The sequence below is a fragment of the Anabrus simplex genome, chromosome 4 (genome assembly GCF_040414725.1).
Source record: "Anabrus simplex isolate iqAnaSimp1 chromosome 4, ASM4041472v1, whole genome shotgun sequence".
Taxonomy (NCBI): Eukaryota; Metazoa; Arthropoda; class Insecta; order Orthoptera; family Tettigoniidae; genus Anabrus; species Anabrus simplex.
Genome location: NC_090268.1, coordinates 139740185 through 139765469, shown reverse-complemented (window position 1 = coordinate 139765469; position 25285 = coordinate 139740185). Strand labels below are relative to the sequence as shown.

The 25285-nt window shown below is 39.4% G+C and overlaps 1 protein-coding gene across 2 annotated transcripts in view; it reads right to left on the bottom strand.

The window, feature by feature from the left end:
- LOC136872505 (unconventional prefoldin RPB5 interactor 1) overlaps positions 1-25285 on the bottom strand; it is a 72935-nt gene that overhangs the window by 28727 nt on the left and 18923 nt on the right. For both annotated transcript variants that reach the window (XM_067146313.2, XM_068227194.1), the window contains exons 2-3: positions 21403-21652; positions 10960-11100 (exon numbers count right to left, since the gene is read on the bottom strand). In XM_067146313.2, the coding sequence (XP_067002414.2) occupies positions 10960-11100; positions 21403-21652 (391 nt within the window). The remainder of the gene's footprint in view (positions 1-10959; positions 11101-21402; positions 21653-25285) is intronic.

Genomic DNA, 25285 nt, shown 5'->3' with positions numbered 1-25285 from the left:
ATCTAGACTGCCTGCTCATCAATTTCAATGCTCTGCATTATTCAACCAGATAGCAAAGCAAAGCAGATCTTGGGTGATCTATGGCTGACTTTTAAGTAATTTTGTCAGGTGAACACCAAATGTGTCACCAGATTTCTTCTATGTGCCAACATCAAAGGACATAGAGTCAAATGGACGTTTTTCCACCCTTCAAAAATCCAATTACCTCTGCTATGTTTGAACTCGCAATCCTGGGATCTGCAGGCTGACACTCTACCACTGAAAGGATTCATTTAAACATCTTACATTGGTTAAAAATTTTTTTTGAGAAAATAAAATCATGAATAGCCATTGTGAAGAATCAACATTTGAATTCCATATTGTCCCCTTCTCCGGGGTCGCTCAGTCGGCAAAACGAGAGTCCCAAAAGGGTGGACCGTTCGCAGGGCCGATTTTGCTATTAAGGGACAATTTCATAGAGTTTATATTTTCAGGACCCTTGGTGACTGGATAGGTGACACAATATAAATGAAAATCAGGGCAAATAACAACAACGTTTATTAAAACATAACGGAAACTCAGTCTGGACAAATGCATGAAAGAAAAAAAATTTTAAATACAATGTGACTTTGCAACAAAAGAAATATCTCAATCTTTAATGGCTTGTGAATAAATGAACACGACTATAAGTCCTCGCATGCTTCTGGAGTTAGATTCCATTGCTTCTTCAATGAAACTCCACCCAGTATTTTACTCTGCAACATCGAATGAACCACAAAATTAGCAAAGCTGTCATTTCCCGTTATAACTCATGTTTAGTCATTTACAGGTAAAATAATTTCATACATTTTGAAGAAAAATTACTATTAGCTCAGCATTTACTTGTTCGAGGAAATCTCTTGAAAATTCATTCACTCTACCTGTGAAAATCCTCTAACTCATCTTGTCATCATAAAATTCCTTTACAATTTCATTTTAGTGTTGGGAAATATTTTTACAATTTCTTTGGCATAACTCCCTCTCTCTCGTAGACTACGCTTGACTGTATTCTTTCCTTCTCTATTTAACTTTTCTAAATTACCTAGCATTTCATGGATGGATAGAGCATCATGAGATCCTACACGGAATCAACAACAACAACAACAATGCTTCACAGTCACCAAAAAAAAATATACAAGATAAGTTTCCTTGGAATGATATAAGTAAATGACATCAAACAACCCAATTCTACCAACTGGTTAAGTAAATTTTTATCACACAATGAATCTGTAATATTTATTATTATTATTATCATCCAGTCATTTATCTCGTCTTCCTCTTGAGTTTTATTGAAGATCCTTACAATCATCTGACCAGAATAAAAACTCGCTCATGACTGTAGTTATGATGATACAGAAAGCCAAATTTCTCTCTCGAAGAATAACTATCACCATCATCAGTGATAAGAGCTCACGAGCCTCGAAAACATCTAATAACGATTAAGTCATGTATTATTCATTTCAGTTGTTGAGCCAGAAATAGACCTATTATTAGTCACTAAATTCGTACATCCTCATAAATCATTATCGCCATAATCATTCATTACAATCACTGTGACTCATAATACCTTTTAGGCCCGACATGCACCCTAGTAGTCCCATGTCGTCCATTAATGGCGAACTCCATTATCACAATGACCATACAAGTTTAATCTCAACAACTTTTACATTATCCGACCTTTACTATTATTAGCATTATTATTATTATTATCCTATAATGGCTCCTAGATCGTTCTCTCGAAGAATATTTCTCACATTCGTCGTTCACTTTCCCTTCTACCATCAATCACTACACATGACTAACAGGGTTTTAAAACTACGATTTAATTATAGTGTACTCCTACATCTAATCATATCTTCATTTACTATTTTTATGAGTTTAATTTATTCTTATTATTATTATTATTATTATTATCATGATTGTTAGTAGGCCTTACTCCCTTAAAGTCACTTTCGAAGATCATAATCACTCACTCTTGTCGACTCAAGAACAACTGGGATTATTCATCATCACGTCCAAAATAAAACTATCATTATTCCAAGGAAATGCAAAGATAGAACAATATTGAAATCACAAATCAACGAAGTAAGGAACGCTCTCCCATCACCATTAAATACAAATTACTAAGGAAACTACTTTACTCTACGTAAGAATACAATCTAGTCATCTACTAAAAGAGAAGAAATTTTACAAGGGTACTCATATTTCCGGTGAGAATCCTTGGCGTCGGGATGCTGCTCCAGGCGACGACATCTCTTGCCTCATCTATGGTGGTTTACGGATATACAAAGTCATCGCGTTGGCGTGCACTCTGGAATTTAGTTCCACATGACTGTAGCTCTATTCAGCGTCTTCCTTTTATTCCAGCAAAGTCCCAGAAAATCTCTCGATTTCCCTCTTGATCGCCGCATGTCGACAACTTGGTTTCCTCGGAGATAGCTGAAACTAAAATATTCTATTAGCACAGGGATCCACACTAGCTATAACTCACTAAGTTATTTTCAACACTTAACTTGGTGCAACGATGTACTTCAGGTCCATTATTACTATAAGCTTTGTCTTCTGAACACATTCATTAAGTTACGATGCGCCTTAGGCTGACAAATAATAGGGCTGAATATTATGATGATTAAATAAAGGTTAGATTTCCTCTCGTCTATCCACTTGAGATCGTGACTTCCTTTCATAATGTCCAATGGAACATTCCTAAAGCTTCTATGGCAAGAATCGGCTTTAATGAGCACGCTGACTGTCTGTGGTTTAACATTTTCCACCCGGGAGAATGCATGACTATAATAAGCTCGCTGGATACTGCGTTGAGCTAACAATGAATTACACTGGCATTCAAGTAATGTAATGATCGTGCCCTACAAGGATTACACTAGTATTCACGTCGTCTGAAAATATTCTTCTTTCCCGTAGAGAATACACGGTTCGACTTCTCGTAAGAAAACCACTGTCCGACGTGCTCTTGGAAAACTGTTCTGGCCGTCGTCTCGTGAAATTTCTCCTGAACTGTTCTGTCGTTCATACACAAGAACTTTCTTCGACTTTTCCAGAACAATCCTAATATTTCCAGCACTTTCCTCAATTTCTATTGGCTGGTAATCGACCTGCGCCATAGCTCGTCCTTGACCGCTACGAGTGGATTTTATGAGAACATTTCTCCTCCCCTCTGTCGTCTGCTGGTGTCATGACGTAACTGCGCTCTGGTCACCCTCGATCAGCTGTTGACCTAGTTTCGGCCGGCTCGCTCTCGCACAACTATGTCACAGCTGGTACACGCGCACTCGTAAGCAATGCTCCGTAATAAATATTCCCAGCTTTCCCAAATTAACTGAGGTACCATTTAGACGGGTACATAATCCCCCTTGGTTGATTTAGGATTTAATTAGTAGATTAAATCATAACAACTCAATTCACTTTCTAAATGTACACGGAAAATGTGCACCATAACAGCTCCTTTTCAAGATTAATTTCTAGGATTTCTCCGGGACTGGTGATAGACACGTAAATTCCCAGCATTATAAATAGCTCTAAAGTGTCCATCAAAGCTCTCTACCTGGTATGCGTTGTTCCCCAAGTCTTTAATTACTCTGTAAGGTCCAACATATAAAGGTGCGAACTTCGCGTAGAATTTTTCAACAGGACTTGAAATAGCGGGTTTACGGAGTAATACGTACTCTCCAACATTTAAGGGACGATGAAATCGTTTCTTACGTACTCTCCTCCGTCTTCTGTTGGCATGATCTACAAGGTTTTCTCTCGCTTGGAGAATTACTTCCGCATGAGTAGGACGTCTTTGATCCAGGTGGGGAATTACGTTGTCCCAAGTTCGGACGGGATATTGATTGAAGTGAATGACTGAGGGAATTAATTTCGTCGCCTCATGCACTGTGTTATTTACCACGTCCATCATTATTGGTAACACTGCGATCCACCTATCGTGTCTGTTTTTACAATAAATTCTGCAAAATTTTGAAATCTCTTGCATCACCCGCTCAGCGGGATTACTGGCTGGATTTCGGATCGAACTCATGGTGTGCTTGATCCCCATTTCAGATAAGCCTCGTCGGAACTCTTCAGCCGTGAATTGCGATCCGTGGTCAGTCAGCAAGACTTTGGGTTTCCCCATCATAGGAATTATGCTTTTCTTTAATCTCCATAGGATCGATTTTGTGTTCGCCTTCTGAATTGGAAAAAGGGTTAGAAATTTCGAAAACACATCTATGGTTACAATTACGAATTTATGTTTAAATCTACTGGCTGGAATCGGGCCAAATATGTCCATTGCGAATAAGCTTAGTGGTCTCTCTGGAATAATAGGAATAGGTTTTTGCTTAGCAAAGTGTGAGCTGGCTTTCGTTCTCTGACACGTATCACAGGTGCGTATAATTTCACGTACATTCTGGCGGAGTTTATCCCAAGTGAAGGTTTCTTGGATAGTTGCTACAGTTTTATCGAGTCCTGCATGACCCGTAATTTTGTGCACATGCCATACTAAGTCTTCTCGAATTTTCATGGGCACCACGGCCTTTAAATTGACCCTCATGGGGTCCACGAATTGACATAACATGCCCCCTTGGTTAAGATATCGTTTAGCTTTTCGCCTCAGCATTTTGTACCCGGGATCACCCGGTTCGATCTTTCCAGACAAATAATCAATCAAAGGCCTTAAAGTAGCATCTCTTTTCTGCATCTGTGGAAAATATCGTAATTTTCGTAGGAGCTCCCGGTCATCCGGAATTAGCTCGATCCAATAAACCTCGACATCTTCTTCCGGATTACGGCTCAAATAGTCTGCTAACACATTCTGTTTTCCCGGGCAATGCTCGACTTGGATATCAAACTGCTGGACAAAGAGTGTCCATCTCATTACCCTTTCGCTACTCATTGTGGTGCGCGTCATAAACGTCAAGGCATGGTGATCTGTTCGGATCAGTATGGGGAACCCATAAATTATTTTTTTCCATTGCGTCAAAGCGTAAACAATTGCTAACATTTCTAATTCCGTTATAGTGTATCCTTTCTCATTAGGTCGTAATTTCCTGCTTGCAAACGAAATAAAGTCTTTCACGTCCGGTTTCTCTGGATTTTCTTGAAATAGGACTGCTCCCACTCCAACCTTTGAGGCGTCCGTCTGAATAATGAACGGTCGTTCGAAGTTGGGGTAGCTAAGCTTAACATTGTTCCTTAGCATTTCCTTGGTCTGGATGAAAGCTTGTTCTTCAACTTCCGACCATTTCCACTTCTGGTTCTTTTTCAATAATTCCTGCAATGGCGAGATCGTTCTCGTATAACCCGGGCAAAAATTCGCGTAAAACTGACACATGCCTAGGAATTGACGTACGTGTTTTATCCTTCGTGGACGTGGAAAATCACAAATAGCGGTCACCTTGACCATTCGCCAATATTTCGGGTATTTCTTCATTCAAAAATTGACGTTTTTTTTTTTTTTCACCCCTTGACTCATTCCGGGCTGGCAGACGGTCTCCTCCTCTCCTTTCCGTCTTTTTTTTTCTTCCTGAAATGCGAGGGATTCTGCGCCTGTTACGTCGGGATCTGTATTTTGATTCAAAATAGCTCTTCTCCATATTTCACCTCCGTCTGTTTTCTCCTTGAGTTCCCGGACATGTTCTTTGTTTTCATCAACTGTCCCCCTTGGTTGATAAAACCGATAACAATTTCTTCTTTTCTCGGCGGCATATTTTATTCCTCGGGAAGTTCGGCCAAAATATCGATCTCTTCCTCTTGATCCCATCGAATACGGTCGAAATCCATGGAAGCCCCTCTGTAATCTCTGCTCATCCCTTGTTTCACTCCGTTCGGACCTTTCTTTAGTTTGTACCTCTTTATTTTTCTGTGGAACCACCGTCCTTTCTTTCTCAACATAAGTCGAATTGATTTCCTGACTCAAGGCTCGAGTATTACGGGTATGATCCCTAGACGTCATATCTAGCTGTCTTAATACTCTTTCCAGCTCTATAGCTGTTCGGATGTTCGATGCTATTAATATTCTTTGTACGTCCGGCGGTAGCTGTCGAATGATGACTCGGCATAATTCTTCCTCTGGAAGTGGGTCGTCCAATTCTCGAATTTTCCGGATCTGATTTGCGGCAAACTCGGAAAATTTCGTAGGCAGCGTCGAAGCATATCGACGAGCATACCATTCCGTCCTTAAATTGTGCTGAATATCTGTGTTCCAAAATTTATCGAAAAATGCGACTTTAAATCCTTCGAAATCATCGAAACTGTACCGGAATGCCATAAACCACGTGTGAGCTGACGAATCTAGGTATTTTTCCGTCACTCGTAATTGTCGTTCAGGAGGAATGTCATTATCTTTAAAATATTCTTGTAGATCCTTAATAAAAGTTTTAGGTGTAGGTCCGTTTTGATTGTTGAACTTTCGGGGTTGATTGTCCTGTAGACGTATAATATTCACAATCTGCGGCCTGTTCCCTTTATCGTCCATTTGATTTAAAGATGCGGTATTATTCTTAGCTCGACCGGAAGTTTTTATCTCCTGTGCTGCATTAGGAGTCGAACAAATGAATCCTGCTTTAAACTGTTGCTCCATTTGTGATTGCCTTTCAATTACGGACGCAGTCACAACTCGTGTGCTGTCACTATGCAATCGCAACGTTTGTAGTTCCGTTGTCATATTTGATATTTCGTCTGACATCCCCTTTATTTTATCCTCCATTTGTCCTACTAACCCACGGGACGCAAGAAGTTCGTGTTCCACCTTGGATACAACTTCTCCGATAGCTTTCTTATTGTCATTTACAGCTGTTTTCAGACCTTCTACTTCACCAGTAATGACTTCTTTGCTCATCTGAATTTCCTGTCTGACCCCCTTGTCGACCTGAATTATACTATCACATACTTCCTTAAATCGTTTAGTCCACCTCAATTGCACATCGGTCGTATTTTCCTTATGCGATTGTATTTGGTTGCTAAGCTCAGAAATTTTCCTTTCCACCTCAGTCTTCTGTGTGATCATATTATCCATAATTGATTTCTTGAGCGTGCCTAGCCTCTCAGTAAACTCCTGCGCTACGCTAGCTATCGAGTTTGTAACCGTTCGTTCAATCTCTTGTTTCAACTTCGCCTGACTATCTTTAAAATCACGCGACATCACTTTAATTTCTTGGGTTAACCTAGTCTGGTTGTCTTTGAACTCACGTGACATCTGTGCTTGACTCTCCTTAAACTCAGTTCTAATAGAATCAACACTAGCCTTAGTTTCCGCTCTCATTTCGGATTGATTACGTTCAAGTCTTTCAATACTAGCCTTATTCTCAGCTCCCAATTTCTCAGCGCTGGCTCTCATCTCCGCTATCATCCGAGCTAAAGTATCCAAATCCATTACAATTCATAAGCATTGTGCTCGCCAACAACGATGAACCTGTACATCTTTGCCCCATTTGCCTAAATTTCACCGGAAATTGCCAAAGAATTTGTAAAATACAAAGTATGAACTCAACAAGCATGCTCTCCGTACTGTAACAAATAGACCTATACCGAAGCAATGTCCAGCTGTATTATGTCATTACCAACCTTGGTATCTCTATCCATTTAATTGTCACCATTTAACTGAATGAAAATTACCATCTCCTTGCTTTTGCGCCACCATAGTGTTCGCCGAAACAACAAGATCGTAAATATAACAACAACAACAAAAATATGCCCTGGAAATAACTCACCAAAACGATCAATGCCTAAGCAATGAGGGTTTTGGTTGGCCCTGAAAGTTGGGCGCCAATGAAATATGTCCCCTTCTCCGGGGTCGCTCAGTCGGCAAAACGAGAGTCCCAAAAGGGTGGACCGTTCGCAGGGCCGATTTTGCTATTAAGGGACAATTTCATAGAGTTTATATTTTCAGGACCCTTGGTGACTGGATAGGTGACACAATATAAATGAAAATCAGGGCAAATAACAACAACGTTTATTAAAACATAACGGAAACTCAGTCTGGACAAATGCATGAAAGAAAAAAAATTTTAAATACAATGTGACTTTGCAACAAAAGAAATATCTCAATCTTTAATGGCTTGTGAATAAATGAACACGACTATAAGTCCTCGCATGCTTCTGGAGTTAGATTCCATTGCTTCTTCAATGAAACTCCACCCAGTATTTTACTCTGCAACATCGAATGAACCACAAAATTAGCAAAGCTGTCATTTCCCGTTATAACTCATGTTTAGTCATTTACAGGTAAAATAATTTCATACATTTTGAAGAAAAATTACTATTAGCTCAGCATTTACTTGTTCGAGGAAATCTCTTGAAAATTCATTCACTCTACCTGTGAAAATCCTCTAACTCATCTTGTCATCATAAAATTCCTTTACAATTTCATTTTAGTGTTGGGAAATATTTTTACAATTTCTTTGGCATAACTCCCTCTCTCTCGTAGACTACGCTTGACTGTATTCTTTCCTTCTCTATTTAACTTTTCTAAATTACCTAGCATTTCATGGATGGATAGAGCATCATGAGATCCTACACGGAATCAACAACAACAACAACAATGCTTCACAGTCACCAAAAAAAAATATACAAGATAAGTTTCCTTGGAATGATATAAGTAAATGACATCAAACAACCCAATTCTACCAACTGGTTAAGTAAATTTTTATCACACAATGAATCTGTAATATTTATTATTATTATTATCATCCAGTCATTTATCTCGTCTTCCTCTTGAGTTTTATTGAAGATCCTTACAATCATCTGACCAGAATAAAAACTCGCTCATGACTGTAGTTATGATGATACAGAAAGCCAAATTTCTCTCTCGAAGAATAACTATCACCATCATCAGTGATAAGAGCTCACGAGCCTCGAAAACATCTAATAACGATTAAGTCATGTATTATTCATTTCAGTTGTTGAGCCAGAAATAGACCTATTATTAGTCACTAAATTCGTACATCCTCATAAATCATTATCGCCATAATCATTCATTACAATCACTGTGACTCATAATACCTTTTAGGCCCGACATGCACCCTAGTAGTCCCATGTCGTCCATTAATGGCGAACTCCATTATCACAATGACCATACAAGTTTAATCTCAACAACTTTTACATTATCCGACCTTTACTATTATTAGCATTATTATTATTATTATCCTATAATGGCTCCTAGATCGTTCTCTCGAAGAATATTTCTCACATTCGTCGTTCACTTTCCCTTCTACCATCAATCACTACACATGACTAACAGGGTTTTAAAACTACGATTTAATTATAGTGTACTCCTACATCTAATCATATCTTCATTTACTATTTTTATGAGTTTAATTTATTCTTATTATTATTATTATTATTATTATCATGATTGTTAGTAGGCCTTACTCCCTTAAAGTCACTTTCGAAGATCATAATCACTCACTCTTGTCGACTCAAGAACAACTGGGATTATTCATCATCACGTCCAAAATAAAACTATCATTATTCCAAGGAAATGCAAAGATAGAACAATATTGAAATCACAAATCAACGAAGTAAGGAACGCTCTCCCATCACCATTAAATACAAATTACTAAGGAAACTACTTTACTCTACGTAAGAATACAATCTAGTCATCTACTAAAAGAGAAGAAATTTTACAAGGGTACTCATATTTCCGGTGAGAATCCTTGGCGTCGGGATGCTGCTCCAGGCGACGACATCTCTTGCCTCATCTATGGTGGTTTACGGATATACAAAGTCATCGCGTTGGCGTGCACTCTGGAATTTAGTTCCACATGACTGTAGCTCTATTCAGCGTCTTCCTTTTATTCCAGCAAAGTCCCAGAAAATCTCTCGATTTCCCTCTTGATCGCCGCATGTCGACAACTTGGTTTCCTCGGAGATAGCTGAAACTAAAATATTCTATTAGCACAGGGATCCACACTAGCTATAACTCACTAAGTTATTTTCAACACTTAACTTGGCGCAACGATGTACTTCAGGTCCATTATTACTATAAGCTTTGTCTTCTGAACACATTCATTAAGTTACGATGCGCCTTAGGCTGACAAATAATAGGGCTGAATATTATGATGATTAAATAAAGGTTAGATTTCCTCTCGTCTATCCACTTGAGGTCGTGACTTCCTTTCATAATGTCCAATGGAACATTCCTAAAGCTTCTATGGCAAGAATCGGCTTTAATGAGCACGCTGACTGTCTGTGGTTTAACATTTTCCACCCGGGAGAATGCATGACTATAATAAGCTCGCTGGATACTGCGTTGAGCTAACAATGAATTACACTGGCATTCAAGTAATGTAATGATCGTGCCCTACAAGGATTACACTAGTATTCACGTCGTCTGAAAATATTCTTCTTTCCCGTAGAGAATACACGGTTCGACTTCTCGTAAGAAAACCACTGTCCGACGTGCTCTTGGAAAACTGTTCTGGCCGTCGTCTCGTGAAATTTCTCCTGAACTGTTCTGTCGTTCATACACAAGAACTTTCTTCGACTTTTCCAGAACAATCCTAATATTTCCAGCACTTTCCTCAATTTCTATTGGCTGGTAATCGACCTGCGCCATAGCTCGTCCTTGACCGCTACGAGTGGATTTTATGAGAACATTTCTCCTCCCCTCTGTCGTCTGCTGGTGTCATGACGTAACTGCGCTCTGGTCACCCTCGATCAGCTGTTGACCTAGTTTCGGCCGGCTCGCTCTCGCACAACTATGTCACAGCTGGTACACGCGCACTCGTAAGCAATGCTCCGTAATAAATATTCCCAGCTTTCCCAAATTAACTGAGGTACCATTTAGACGGGTACAATATACAGGAATGGTGTATGTACCAATAATAATAATATTTCTTTTTTTTTTTTTTAAGACAAGAAAGATCACTACTGGCTGATAAGAAGTGTAGATGGTATAATGTAGAATATGCATGGACCACATTGTTACCAATTTATACATACCTCTCCACTGCTCTAATTCATCTTCAGTGCAAACTTCCACAATCTCTTTCTCCCCATATGCTTCCTCTTCCACTGGGAACTCCTTTCTTGAGTTTAATAACTGTTTTGCCTTATCTATGGCAGCCAATTTCTCTTTACACACTGCAACATACAAATTTGTAAAATTCAATAAAGTTAACATTCAATCAGCCATTCAATACTGTTTATTACATATCATATTAATTATGCATACTAACATATCCACAAAGACGCACACGAAATGCTGTCAGTTGGTACAGTTATTTATTCACATCTATTTACAAATTAAACACGCACATAAACTTAATCACTGCTGTCACAAACAAAACACACACATCATAAATCGCCATGTTGACAATTGCCTATCAGTGCACATGGAGAAAGCAACCTTAAACACAGTTGAAACACATGACTGCTTAAAAGCATGTCACAACACGTGGTCACAAGTATAACCTGTTACCTCATAACTCTGCTGAAAAATAACTTGTCTACCATCAAGATCCCCTCCTTATATATATGTGCCTGGCCAGGCTTCTAGAAACATAGGTAGGTGCTTTGAAAAGTTCTCGGAATGTACTAGAATTAAGTATCTTACCTCGGTGGAACTGCTTTTATTTTTCAACATAGTCTCCCTGTAGACTAATGCATTTGGTCCAGCGATGTTCCAATGCCTTGATCCCATCTCGAAAATGAGATTCCTCAAGGCCTGCAAAATATCTGTCCAATTTGGCTGTCAGTTCTTCCCTTGTAGAAAATCTCCATCCACCGAGGAAAATTTTCAGCTTGGGGAATAGATGAAAGTCTGATGGTGCCAAATCAGGTGAATAAGGTAGATGTGGCAACAATTCGTACCTCAGTTCATGAAGTTTTGCCATGGCAATAACACCTGTGTGCAGCGGAGCACTGTCCTGATGAAAGATGACCTTTTTCCTTGCCAAACCAGGCCTTGTTTCGCGTATCTTTTCCTGTAGTTGGTCTAGGAGGTTTGCATAGTATGGCCCCGTAATTGTTTGGCCAGTAGGAAGATAATCTATCAGCAGAATGCCTTTTGCATCCCAGAAAACTGAGGCCATGACCTTTCCGGCCGAACGCACTGCCTTTGCTTTCTTTGGTGGTGGTGAATCAGCATGTTTCCACTGCTTTGACTGCTGTTTTGTCTCTGGGGTATAGTAGTGGACTCAAGTTTCATCTGTAGTCACAAACCGGCACAAAAAATCTTGTTGGTTGTACTGAAAACGGGCCAGACTTTGTTCGGACATTTCCAATCTGGTGCGTTTATTGTCCAATGTCAAGAGCCGCGGCACCCATTTGCGGATAATTTTTTCATACCCAATTCTTCGGTTAAAATATAATATAACCGTTCAGAAGATATCCCTACAGCTTCAGCAATCTCCTGCACTTTCAGTCGACGATCCTCCATGACTATTTTATGCACTTTTGCAATAAATTCTGGGGTCGTAACACTTTTTGGCCGTCCACTATGCAGATCATCATCCAAGCTCTCCCGACCAAATTTAAACTCACTGGTCCACTTGGCAACAGTTGAAAATGAAGAGCAGAGACCCCAGTGTGTTCTGAAAGTCGGCATGAATTTCCTTTGCTTTCATACCTTTCTTTACAAAGTATTTAATCACTGCTCGAATCTCAGTTTTTCCATTGTCACAAATCACTACGCGAGAACAACAACAAAGAGTCGTCACTACCACACTCCTGCAGCTAGAGCACTGACGCGCCACGTGTTCCCTCACAAAGGATGTGTGATTACTGCGTGGGAACCTCATTGCTCCAGCACTGACATCTAGCGGTGATTCCAAGAACTTTTCAAACCGCCCTCGTACGTTACAAAAAAAAATACCTTCACGAAAATTCTAGAGTGCTTAATACATAGATATAGTGTACAGAATATTCTCCATCATTCTCCCCTACCCAGTACCATTCTGGAAGTTACAGTGTGTTTCACAATTTTCTTGTGGATTACAAATTATATGTACAGGTAGGAATAAATATTATATACAGGTTCTTACATTAATTGAACAGATACAAATGTCTATATATAGTGCATGTTTCATGACATAACCTCACAAACAACGCGATTGTATCGTATGTACATATGATGTAATAATAATAAAATAATAATCATTAAATAATAATAATAATCATCATAATTCTACCCCAATACTTGCATTATTTACTCACGGGTGAGAGAATACTGTTTTCAAGTTATATCTGCTTATTACACTTGCGTCAATATCCCCCCTATAACTGGAAACAATTTCCACACTTCGTCACACTTGTCGACTTTGCCTTAAACGTAGATTGTATCTTCTTTCTTCCTTGATGTCGCTGGATGTGCTCTCTTCCTCTTGACCAGCTTGTGCCGTGTCGGGGGTCGGGGTTGCCTCGCTGCCAGTCTCTTCCTCGATAAGTCGATGCATTCTTCTTACGATGACCAGATGGTGCTGTGTCATTAGTAGCCTCTCCTCCAGGCTTACTCTGTATGCACAGCGGTTAGGAGACTCACCACAACTCCGATGCGTGGACAATGACAAGACCCACTTAGGTGCGAGACCTGTGTGAAACCCTCCAATTTTATTACTAAATGGGTGGTTACGTCACAGTACTTGTTGGCCTAGTAGGAAGATCTGGGTCTCTTAGACATCTTGAGCCTTGGCCTGGGTAAGGGATATCTTCTCAGCTAAAGCTTGCTTCTCCTTGATGTTCAGCTGCTTCTGCTGCCGCCACTCTGCCAGGGAAACAGCTGCATAATCTTGACCTGAAGTGGGTGGTGGACGAATCTCCCAAACCCCGGTGCCGTATAGCTGTCAACCAAGGAACAGCTCTGCTGGGGAATAGCCGGTGACAGGGTTGATGCGTCGTCACAGAGCAAAGAGTGATTGGTATCTGACGGTCCACAGTCGATGTTCTTTGTCTATCGGGTAGACCAGTAGCATCCTTTTCAGCTCCTGGTTTAGTCGTTCTGTTGGATTGGCCCTTGGGTTGTAGGTAGGGGTGGTCCAGTGCTCCACACCCCATTCTGTCATCATTTGCTGCCACTTCCTCCATGTGAACTGACTCCCGTTGCCTGTCAGAATATACAGTGGGTAACCGTAGCGGCTGAATACCTCATCTTGTAGCAGGCTGGTGATGCGTCCCGTCGTGGCTTCAGGTATCGGAAAGGCCTCAATTCATCTTGTGAAAAGGTCGGTGATTACTAGGAGTCCTGTTTTACCCCGTGGTGTTTTAGGGTCAGGACCCAACAGGTCCAGGGCTATGACCTCACACAAGCGTTGTGGCCATCTTCCTCGTTGGCTGGAATCTGCCTTCCTGTTGCTCGCCTTGCTGCAGGCACAGATGTAGCACCCCTTCACGTAGTCCAGGATGTCTTTCCGCATGTTCACCAGAAGAATGTTCATTGGATAGACTGATAAATGTCTCTTCACCTCCTGGATGTCTGGCTTCAGTGCTGTCGTGGGACTTCGAGGATGTCTGTCGTGTGCTATCTGGGGATCGCCACTACTAAAGGCGTGTCGGAGAGGTGTTACCTGAACATCAAGAGTCCTCTGTCAACCCGGAAGTTCTTGTAGCACATCTTGAATTCCCTCAGGACATGTCAACTATCATGTTCTGTCTCCTAATCCACAGAGTCATGGTCCTACAGGGCTTGCCTTGTTCCTGCCACTGTTTGATCACTCCCAGATCAAGTTCCTTCTTGATGGTCAGAAGAGTGGTAATAGCTACAGCCCACACAAATAAAGGTGTTTGGTCAAGGACAGGCTCTTTAGGCTCACTCTTGGTGTTTTTGTGGGAACTCCCCCTCGACAATGGTGCTCCTAGCTTCAGGTTCCATCGCCGGATGCCTAGACATGCTGTCTGCTCCTATGTTCGTCGGTCCTGGGAAGTGACACACATTGAAATCAAATTCTGCGATTAACAGAGTCCATCACATCAATTTAGATTTTGAGCCAGCGACCAAGTATAACCATTTGAGAGCAGCGTTATCAGCGTAGAGCTGGAACTTCCTTCCCTCCAAGTAGCCTCTGAATTTGCCCATGGCCCACACCATGGCTAAGGCTTCCTTCTCAGCAGTGCAGTAGCGTTGTTCGGTGGGAGATAGTTTCCTGCTGGCATACTCGATGATGTCCCTTCCGCCATCACTCCTCTCCTGGAATAACACTGCTCCTAAGCCGGAGTCGCTGGCGTCCGTCTGCAGGCATATCTTCACTTGAGGGTCGGGATGGGCGAGACCGGGAGCATTGCACATTGCAGCCTTAATGCCTTGGAATGCTGCCTCATCCTTGCCGATCCATCGGAACGGACGGTTGTTATGGAATAGATTGGTGAGTGGTATTGCCTTCTCTTCAAAGTGTGGCACAAAGCTGCTATACCATCCACACAAGCCAAGGAACTGACGTACTTACAATAGAGTTAAAATAATGTATTATTAAGGTCCACCTTTTCTATACAAACTGTACAGAGTTTAAATTACATATATGTTCAGGGACTAGTTTCGACCTAACAGTCGGTCATCATCAGCCTAAAGCAAATTAAATACATAACTATCAAAGAAAATTAAACAATGTAAACACACATAAGGTCTCAAAATTGTACATACCATGTGAGAAACTGAGATAAGATTTGAGAGACCAGCTGCACTAGGTTAAAAAAAAATAGCTCTATGATACAGATTCACAAAAGGTCCAGTGTGCCGTACAACATTAAAAAAGTTGTTGAAAATAGAAATCCTTAAGTTGCTGGTCAAGGAATTCAATATATGCTGGCTCCTTAAAGATGCTGTTATCCATTCGAAGAACAACTGAGCTGAAGTCACGTCCTTTTCCTAGGACATTCATAAATGAAATAACGCATGGATGCTGGAAAGGCTCTTCTGTTTTTTGAAACTTGAAGGAAGGTGATTGTTGCATGTGGAGGCCTAAAAACCGAGAGATGCGCTACACTATGTTAAAAAATAGAGACTCATAAAAGAATCCAGTCCAGTGCGCTGTATAACATTAAAAAAGTTGTAAAAGTAATCCTTAAATTCCTTGACCAGCAACTTAAGGATTTCTATCTTTAACAACTTTTTTAATGTTGTACGGCGCACTGGACTTTTTATGAATCTCTATCATAGAGCTACTTTTTAACACGGTGCAGCACGTCTCTCAAATCTTATCTCAGTTTCTCACATGGTATGTACAATTTTTAGACCTTGTGTGTCTTAACAATGTTTAATTTTCTTCGATACCTATGTATTTAATTTGCTTTAGGTTGATGATGACCTACTGTTAGGTCGAAACTAGTCCCTGAACGTATATGTAATTTAAACTCTGTGCAGTTTGTATTGAAAAGGTGGACCTTAATAATACATTATTTTAACTCTATTGTAATCACAGTTCAATACGGATCTATTATAATGAAATTTATTTCTTTTATCTGACGTACTTGTCGCTTGGTACGAGGGCGTTCAGCTTCTTCAATAGTTCGATTTTTTCTCCGGTTGCCTTTCTAAGCCAGTACTTTCTTCAGATGTACAAGGTGTTCTTGAAAATTCTTGCTGCGAATTAAAATATCGTCGAGATACACTTGGCAAAAATATCCAACATATCCTGATACTGTAATACCTTATCCATCAGTTGCATGAGGGTGGCAGGAGCATTCTTCAATCCAAAGGGCATTACTGCAAACTGGTACAATCCTCTCTGTGTCATGAAGGCGGTCAGTGGTCTATAACATTCCTTGACCACCACTTGCCAGTATCCGGAGTTGAGATCCAGTGTGCTGAAAATCCTAGACCCACTTACTTGATTCAGCAAGTCTTTCAGGTCAGGCATGGGGTAGGCATCACTAATGGTCTTCTCGTTCAACCTGCGGAAGTCCACACACAGTCGATACACCCCATTCTTCTTCTTCTTCTTCTTCTTTGGCAGGATGATAGGTGAAGCCCAACAGGATCTAGAGGGTTCATTGAGACCTTGCCCTTCCATCTCTTGAATCTTCTGGATAACGAAGTTGCGCTTATCCGGATTGATTGGATATGGACATTGCTTGATGGGTGAGGAAACTCTGCATTCAATGGTGTGCATTACCAAATGAAGACCAATAGAGTGACCATAAACTTCAAATGAATGTGACTGATATTCTCATTACAACACACAAGTCAAAAGTTAAATGTAGAAAGAAAGATTAATTGTTGTTACCATATGATAAACACACAGAACAAATGGACATCACTTTCAAACAATCTTTCGTTAACTGTGTCCAGCAATGGCAGGAAAAAAGTAAATTGAGGTATAGTGTTCCATACAGGCAAAATAAGAGGGTAGGCCTACTTATACAGATGGTAGTGAAAATTCTGAATTTTAGACAAGAGATGGCCACACACGGACATTAGTTATAAGAAACCAGAAGAAAAGATATGGTACCTGACAAGGCAATATAGATGCATTTTGGACAGCACGGCCCAAATGAGCCACTTATATAGAAGTGTAGCCAAAACAAAAACAGATAAATAGAAAATAAACAGAAACTGACAATCAACAAGTGAAAACTGAGTCAATGGGTTGGCTATTTTGAACATTCACAGAGACATAATTGTAAAACCAACAGATCTCTTTAATCTATTTTCTAAGAAGCCTCAAAAGTTGGATTTTAGATTGTAATCTGATACCATTTGCTGTAAAACTATTCACTGTGATCATATTGTTCTTGCTCTGTATTTTAACGTAAAATTTTGTAGTGTACTAGTACTGCAATCTGAATATCATCATAATTAACTTGTGTATAGCGTCCTTATAAAGACACTCATGCATGAGCGCACCACACACGCACAAACACCTTCATTATGTTCCATCAACATTTGGTAACTATATCTCCCCCTATCAGTTCATCCTGGCTATGCTACTGCACTTACAGATCAGTGATTTCCAATAGGGGTTCTGCAAGGTCATGTTAGAGGTTCTGCAAAAATGTACAAATCATGAATTTAAGAACTGTCATAAATCAACTGTTGTCTTTCTGCTGCAGATGCTGCACATGAACTTTGCTGATGATTCGACATACGGACTTGCTTCCATCTGATACCACTGAAAGAAGTTGGTCAACATACCTCAGCTGACTGTATCTCTCACTTATGCTCATTCAATACCAGCCTCAGTTGGCAACAATGAAAGTCTCTGGCGTTCCTACTACTGTATCTTAAAATCAGAGAATTATGACATTCTATAAAGTGTTGTAGAACTTAATGTCTGCCTATAAAAATTTCAGCCAAGAATAAAATTATTGTGCTCCAAGAGACAAGCCCAAATACAGCATGACATTGAACTGGCAGTGTCAACAGAATTATGCGTTTTAAAGAGCTTTTGACCTTTCTAACTGAGAGCAAAAGTTAAAAAAAGTGCTTCATAGAGACAGTATTAAAATAAGTTTCTATATCTGAAAAGCTTTTGTATTAATATACAACTAAAAATTATGCTTCTGTTAATAAGTTTCTGTACATTGTAAAATTAAAATGAAAGCTTTTCTATGGAGAGTATTAAATAAATACTGATTTAACGAGTTGGTTGTGCGGTTAGGGTCGCATAGCTGAGCTTGCATTTGCGAGGGAGGGTTTAAATTCCACTGTCAGCAGCCCTGAAGATAGTTTTCTGTGGGTTTTCCATTTTCACACCAGACAAATGCTGGGGCTGTACCTTAATTAACACCATGGCTGTTGCCTTCCCAATCCAAGCCCTTTTCCCATCCTTGCATCACCGAAAGCCTTTGATGTGTTAGTACGACGTTACACCACTAGCAAAAACATAAATGAATACTGTTCCAAACATTTTCTGAAAATATACGAATTTATTTTGTATTTCGTTAAACTATATACTAGGCAGCCAGGGTTAAGCAAATTTCAGTTTAGTATTTCTAGGATTTCCTGGGAATAAAGAAAGGTAAGAAGGGTGGCATTAGACTATGTTAGAATTGTTACGGAGTTATCCGTGGTAGTTAGAGGTGAAAGAAGGTGCTGGCTGGAATAGGTCTCAACTTACGAAATTAAAGTTAAAACTTTAACAAAGGTTATATTTTCTTTTCAAAATCAACAGATAACAACTACAGAGTAACAAGTACGAAGTAGCAGAAAACAATTTAAGAAATTACAATTGTTACCAGATTTCGGCTTCGAGGCACAAGATTAATTTATGAGCTCTCAGCTCACCACCACAATAGTTACAGGGCAGAAAACCCCTAAGTACAAGGAGCACTTGCTCCTAATTACAATATTAAGAGGGAAAGAGCAGACCCACTCTCAATTTTACAAGCCTATCACAGGCTACAACAAACTTCTTTCCTAACTGCCCTTAAGGCACACATACAGAGAAACAGGGGTATCTTGTACTCAACCTACCGGGCCTTCACATGAAGAAAACAAACTCTTGGTTAATTAAATGGCCCAAAAAACCAAACTGACTGGAGGCGTAGTTTGCACTCCTACATGAAACTTCTTAAAACCTAGGTGGCACTCGGCCAGTTATACAGGGGCTAATCCCATACTAGGGAGGTGACTAGTTGGCAAATAAGTTTAAGACTTTAAGAAGGAAGAGAAAAACGGTAAAGAAAACATAGTCACCTCAAATTCAAAATGAAGGGGAGTTCGAGAGGGTTAAGCACTCTCTATCCCAAATTGCAGCTACTTTACATGAATACAGTAAGGTTTACATTAAAAAGGATTCGAACCTTCCCCCGCGGGTTAAAACTGCTGAGCTAGCAAGAAATGAAGATGTTAACAGGCCATTACCTTGTAGATGAACTCCTGCTTGGAGAAAGAGGCGCTTCCCGCCCCCTGCTATATATGTTTACACACTGCGAAAGATGTTACTGAAGTGGCCCCGAGACAAGAAAATCAGCAGTTTATATACCCTCGTGGAACATTCGAGACCTTTCATGAATGATAACAACCCGCCCACAAACTTTTATTGGCCGACAGCAAAAACTGATACACAAAACGATGAAGAAACGCCTTATTGGTGGAAAATTAATTACAGAAATTTATGATTGGCTAAAACTGGCAGAAGGAAAGGATTATATTGCCAACCCACAAACCACAGAACAAAATTTAGTAAAAATAAAACTTAGGAATACAATATTTCTTCAGGAAAGTTCATTCCATTGCACCAGAGTGTGTTACCATAGTTTTGGGTAGCGACATCTGTTAGAGAATGTTCAAACTTCTTGATAGGAGCAAACAAGCACAAATCAAAATAGACACAGTTCAGAACACTTCAAAATTTACAGTAGAGACATCTTCAGAGAAACCTTTGATTTAATCCAGATTTTAAAGTTCAGAGTTTCTCCTGTAGAGAGGTTTCAACTGGCGCAATATTTGAATTCGCGGCATGGAGGTGTACCGCCCGGTACAAGAATGATTTTTTTTATTAAGTTATTCCACTGAACTTTTATAGATGCTTAAATGTGGTCATCTTTCCCTGCTATTACAACTGTTAAATTCTCTACACAAAACTACTTTCTGCACAGGAGAAACATGTACAGCTGCTGGTACATGAAATAGTTTAAAATGAATATAGCCATCACGAACATAAATATTTCATACAAGCCTACATATAATGTATCCTTATGATTATGTACTGCTTATGAATGTTTTCAGTTCTTATATTTATTTTTATGGTACAATGTTCTCAACTGCCGTTACTGTCGAGAAAACAGTGATATTACAACATGTTGTCAATTCCTGGAAAATAGAAACTATACTTAAAAAATGGATTTCACTAGATTCAAAAAATGAATGAAGTTCATAAATTGTTCAAAAAATATATCAGAAATGTATGAATATGAGCATAGGATGAACAGACAGAACATATAGCTTTTAAGCTTCCTGTTCATAGAAATAAAATTACTGTGTACATGGCCTCTTGCGAGTCTCTTATAATTCCTTTGCCATTCTTCCTCTGTCACTACTGTTGTATGCTATCTGGCAACTGGAACTTATTACTTGATAATATATGCACTGCAGTGAGCTGCTTTCCTTTGTTTTGAGTACCGGTTATAAAATATAAAATTGTATTTTACTTTCTTAATGTTATTTATATCAGACTTTAACAAGAACGTATTGCTTTTCCAAGCAAGATAATTATGATGAAGCAAGCAGATTTCCATGACACTACAATAAAAATTATTTATTTAATAGGCATGGGCATAACAGGGAATAGGATGGAGCTTGCCTGATTTCTTAATGGGGCTTAAGTTGCTGACCTGGGTTTTGGGACCAATGTAAAATGTAGCAACTTAAAAGGAATAAATGACCCGAGGTTAGGAATTTTAATGGACTAAGATATGTGGAGGCTGGAGTAAGTGTGGACAAGGAAACTAACAAATTCTTAAATTCTGAGAAATCATTTATAATCACATGCATATGCACAAAGATCAACTTACAGGCCAACCTCCTTTGACAAATTTCAGACGCTTGTGCTGCACTTCGCTTAGCAAACCAATCCTCACCCAAGCGTACAAGTATCTCATTGGTATGAACTATCTTCCCCTTCATAAGAGCCCTGGGTCCTACAGGAACCATCACATCTTTGGTCAGTTCTTTGGGCAAAACAGTTAGCTGATGATCTAGACACTCATAGTCTTCCTTCAGCTTTGTCCAGCGTTTCTCAGTTTCTTCAGTCTTCTGTAATTCCTGAGTAACATGACATCAAGAGTTATCCAGCTCACTGTCCAGGAAAATGAATGAAAAAAAAACTTGGAAAGAAGTGTAGAAGGCAGAAAGCAATCCTTGCCATCTTACACAACATTATATTTCTTTTACATACATCTTAATAACAGAAAAGACCCCTTTTTTATTTTAAAAGAAAAATAAAAGGATATTATTTTTGAATTTCTTTAAACATAAGATGAACAACATATAAATTATGTGAATTGCCACAGATCTTATCAGACTGTAGTTGATACACATACTCAGTTATTCATTTTGGCTGTTATTTTATGCAAACTGCTGGACATATGCTAAAAAAACCACACACTATCTCTGTCAGGTATCTACATATTAAAAGAGTTTACCAAAAACAGCTTTGGCAAATCCGTCTGTCCGTTCTACTGGACCGAATTGCTTCGTTTTTGTTTTACTCTCTCCAGAATTACTGGCCGGTGAATCATGAGACACTGATGGGTCACTAAGTTCAGCCAACTTTGAGTAATCATAAAATAAAATAATTAAATGATCACTCCAATAATTGCAGGCGAAGGCTTAAGCTAACCTGCAATACATTCTGAAGTTAGTAGGTTGTTAAGCGACTTACACTTTCATTAATATTCTTATATATGTGATTTTCATTTTTACTGATGTCATTGCATGCAGCCATGTTTGATTACTACCTGTCAAGCCAGAGATTATACACGTCCTCTGATCACATAAGAATACTATTCCCTGCTACAGACTCCTTGATTCTCTAACCTTTTCCAGCTTCCAAATATATTCAACAGATGGCAGAGCGTTTCTAATAATTTAGATGCTGCTTGGAGAAAAAAGTCTACATACAAACAGACCACATCATGATATACGCCTTAAACATTATCTGAGAACACCTATCGAAAGATAACCTAGCTAAACTTACACTAGAAAGAGTGAAGGCCATGTACCTTAAGGGTACGTCCAAGATGCACGCTGGTTTTCTGAGTCAGAGAGTCGGCGCCGAGTCGGCATAAGTATATCCTTTGTTGCTAAACGGCACTGGCCATAATGCACCTGCGCGCTGGAAGCCTGCGCACTGGTAGTCTGACTCAGATGTTTACCGGAATGATTCGTTCATTCTGGTTTCAGACAACCTGCCGCGCAGGCTGTTGATTTTCGTGTTGAGTGTGATTGACATTTTGTTAACGATGGGTATCGAGGATTTGATTTCAAAAGTTCAACTTAATTCTTCGATATGGTATAAATGAATTAAAGATCATTCCAATAGGAACATCACCTATGTTAAATTTTTAACAAAATAAAATAAAACATATCTGAACTCATTTTGAAATATTCGAAAAATCTGTTTTTGTCGGCAAGTAACTGTGGAAAAGAGGTGTTTGTACTCCCCGTAAAAAGATCATAATACATTCATTGGATGTATATCACTTCTCATTCGTTTCAACTTGGTTTTAACATTGTTACTTAGCAGCAATAGAGCTGCAGCCTGTTCTCTTGTTAGTTCCATGCTACACTGATCAGTTGTATTTCATATCTTTTCTTTTGTGGCAGCTCTGTCTGTGCTGACAATCAGTTTTCATAATGGCCACATCCCACCTGCCGCTCGGAGTCAGACAGTCAGCGCCGACTGTCTGACTCAGACAACCAGTGCGCATCTTGGAAGTACCCTAAAAAAGTTTTCTGCCTGGCAAAAAAACTCTCCTTCGAGACTAACCTTTGAGCTCATAAGACAACCGTTCTATATAGAAGAACTGCGATTAAAAATACCATTGCCTTCTACGACACAATACCAAGCTTCTTTTTTTTTTTTTTTCAAGTTGCTTTATGTCGCACCGACACAGACAGGTCTTATGGCAACGATGGGACAGAAAGGAGCTAGGTGTGGGAAGGAAGCGGCCGTGGCCTTAATTAGGTATAACCCCAGCATTTGCCTGGTGTGAAAATGGGAAACCACGAAAAACCATTTTCAGGGCTACCGACAGTGGGGTATACCAAGCTTTCGATCAAAACCGACTGAATAACAAAGCGAATAAAAGGATAGATTTTTACCAAACAGACGATGCGATGATGTCAGAATGGATAAACTGCGGAATACCATAATGTGCTTCTTATTGAATGTTCATAAAACCACTGAAAAGGACTGACAAAACAACATAACTTCGACAGGCATATCAAGACGAGTTATCTGACCTATGTATAACGGTTGCTGTGGAGCAGCACGGGTCCTCTAGTGTTATTATTAATTACCAGAAATATTTTGCACTTAAAAGTGCCAGTATAAGGGTGTGGACAATACTAGATACCTTGCTGGAGAAAAAAAATAACATCTTGAAATTCCTTCCTCTTCTATAAAAGTTTACCAAATATTATAAGCCTTTTTTCAAAGAAACAAGAAAAGGGTTATGGTTGAAATTTCACCCTTGATAGGAGTACTTAGAATAATGAAGTCTTTACACGAAGCATGTGTGTTCTTTTACTTCTCTGAATCAAATTTAATCTTACAGGGGCTGATACCATCAGATGGGGATAAAATTAACCAGGTATGATGAAGCTGATCATGGTGAAATCAAAATGATATTTCTAGTACAGACATCTGATGGGTGTATAAAGAGGTAAAGTTTTTTGTTTTTTCTCAGGGAGTTAAATTTTGGTGCTATTTATAAGAGATTATTTCGAGCTTATCATTGTAACAATTTAAATATTTAATTTGTGGTCTTGTTCAGAATATTTTTAAAAAATTTGGTAACAGTCATCCCCAGGTATCACTAAAGTAACACCTCTTTCTCCTAAGCTTTACAGCTTGGTGACAGATATTATTAATAGGTCTTATGGTAACGATGGGGTAGGAACATGAAGGAAGCCCCTATGACCTTAAATAAGGTACAGCTCCAGCATTTTCCTGGAGTAAAATAGGAAACCATGGAAAACCATCTTCAGGGCTGCTGACAGTTGGGTATGAACCAACTATCTTCCAAATACAAGCTGATAGCTGCGTGACCCAAACTGCACAACCACTCGCTCGGTACTGGAATGAAGTGTTCTAGGTGTAGTTTCCATGAAATATACAGTAGTACAATGCAACTGAAAGTGACTGGGAAATGTAAAGAAATTCAAGACAGGAAACCTGAGAAGGACTGTTCAAGAATTTCATGCAGAGAAACACAAAAGAGGATACCTCAGAACATGGAGTGTGAGCAGGTGTCAAAACAAACACAAAGAATGAATATTTCAGTCTCTCATAACGTCTCTATGAGACATTATATATTGAATATTGAAGTAATACCTACATCAAGTATGCAAAAAAAAATTTCTGGCAATACTAATACCAATATAAATGGTCCGTTATTGGACATTATAAATTTTCCAGCGAACTCATTCCTGGTTACCAGCGTTTCGCCCAGTGTGCTAAGTTGGGCTCATCAGTTGATAAATGGCACACCCACCAAAACGCATGGCAAGGGCATACCTCTGCAGCAGGGCCTTCCAAATTTCACAGTTTATCCCTGTACACACATAATCTTTTACCTTTTTTATTCACTCAGTACCGTAAATAGTGTAAAACTTCATTTAAAAGGTTTTATACTCTAAAATTATCGCAATTTTCTTGCAAATATGTGCACG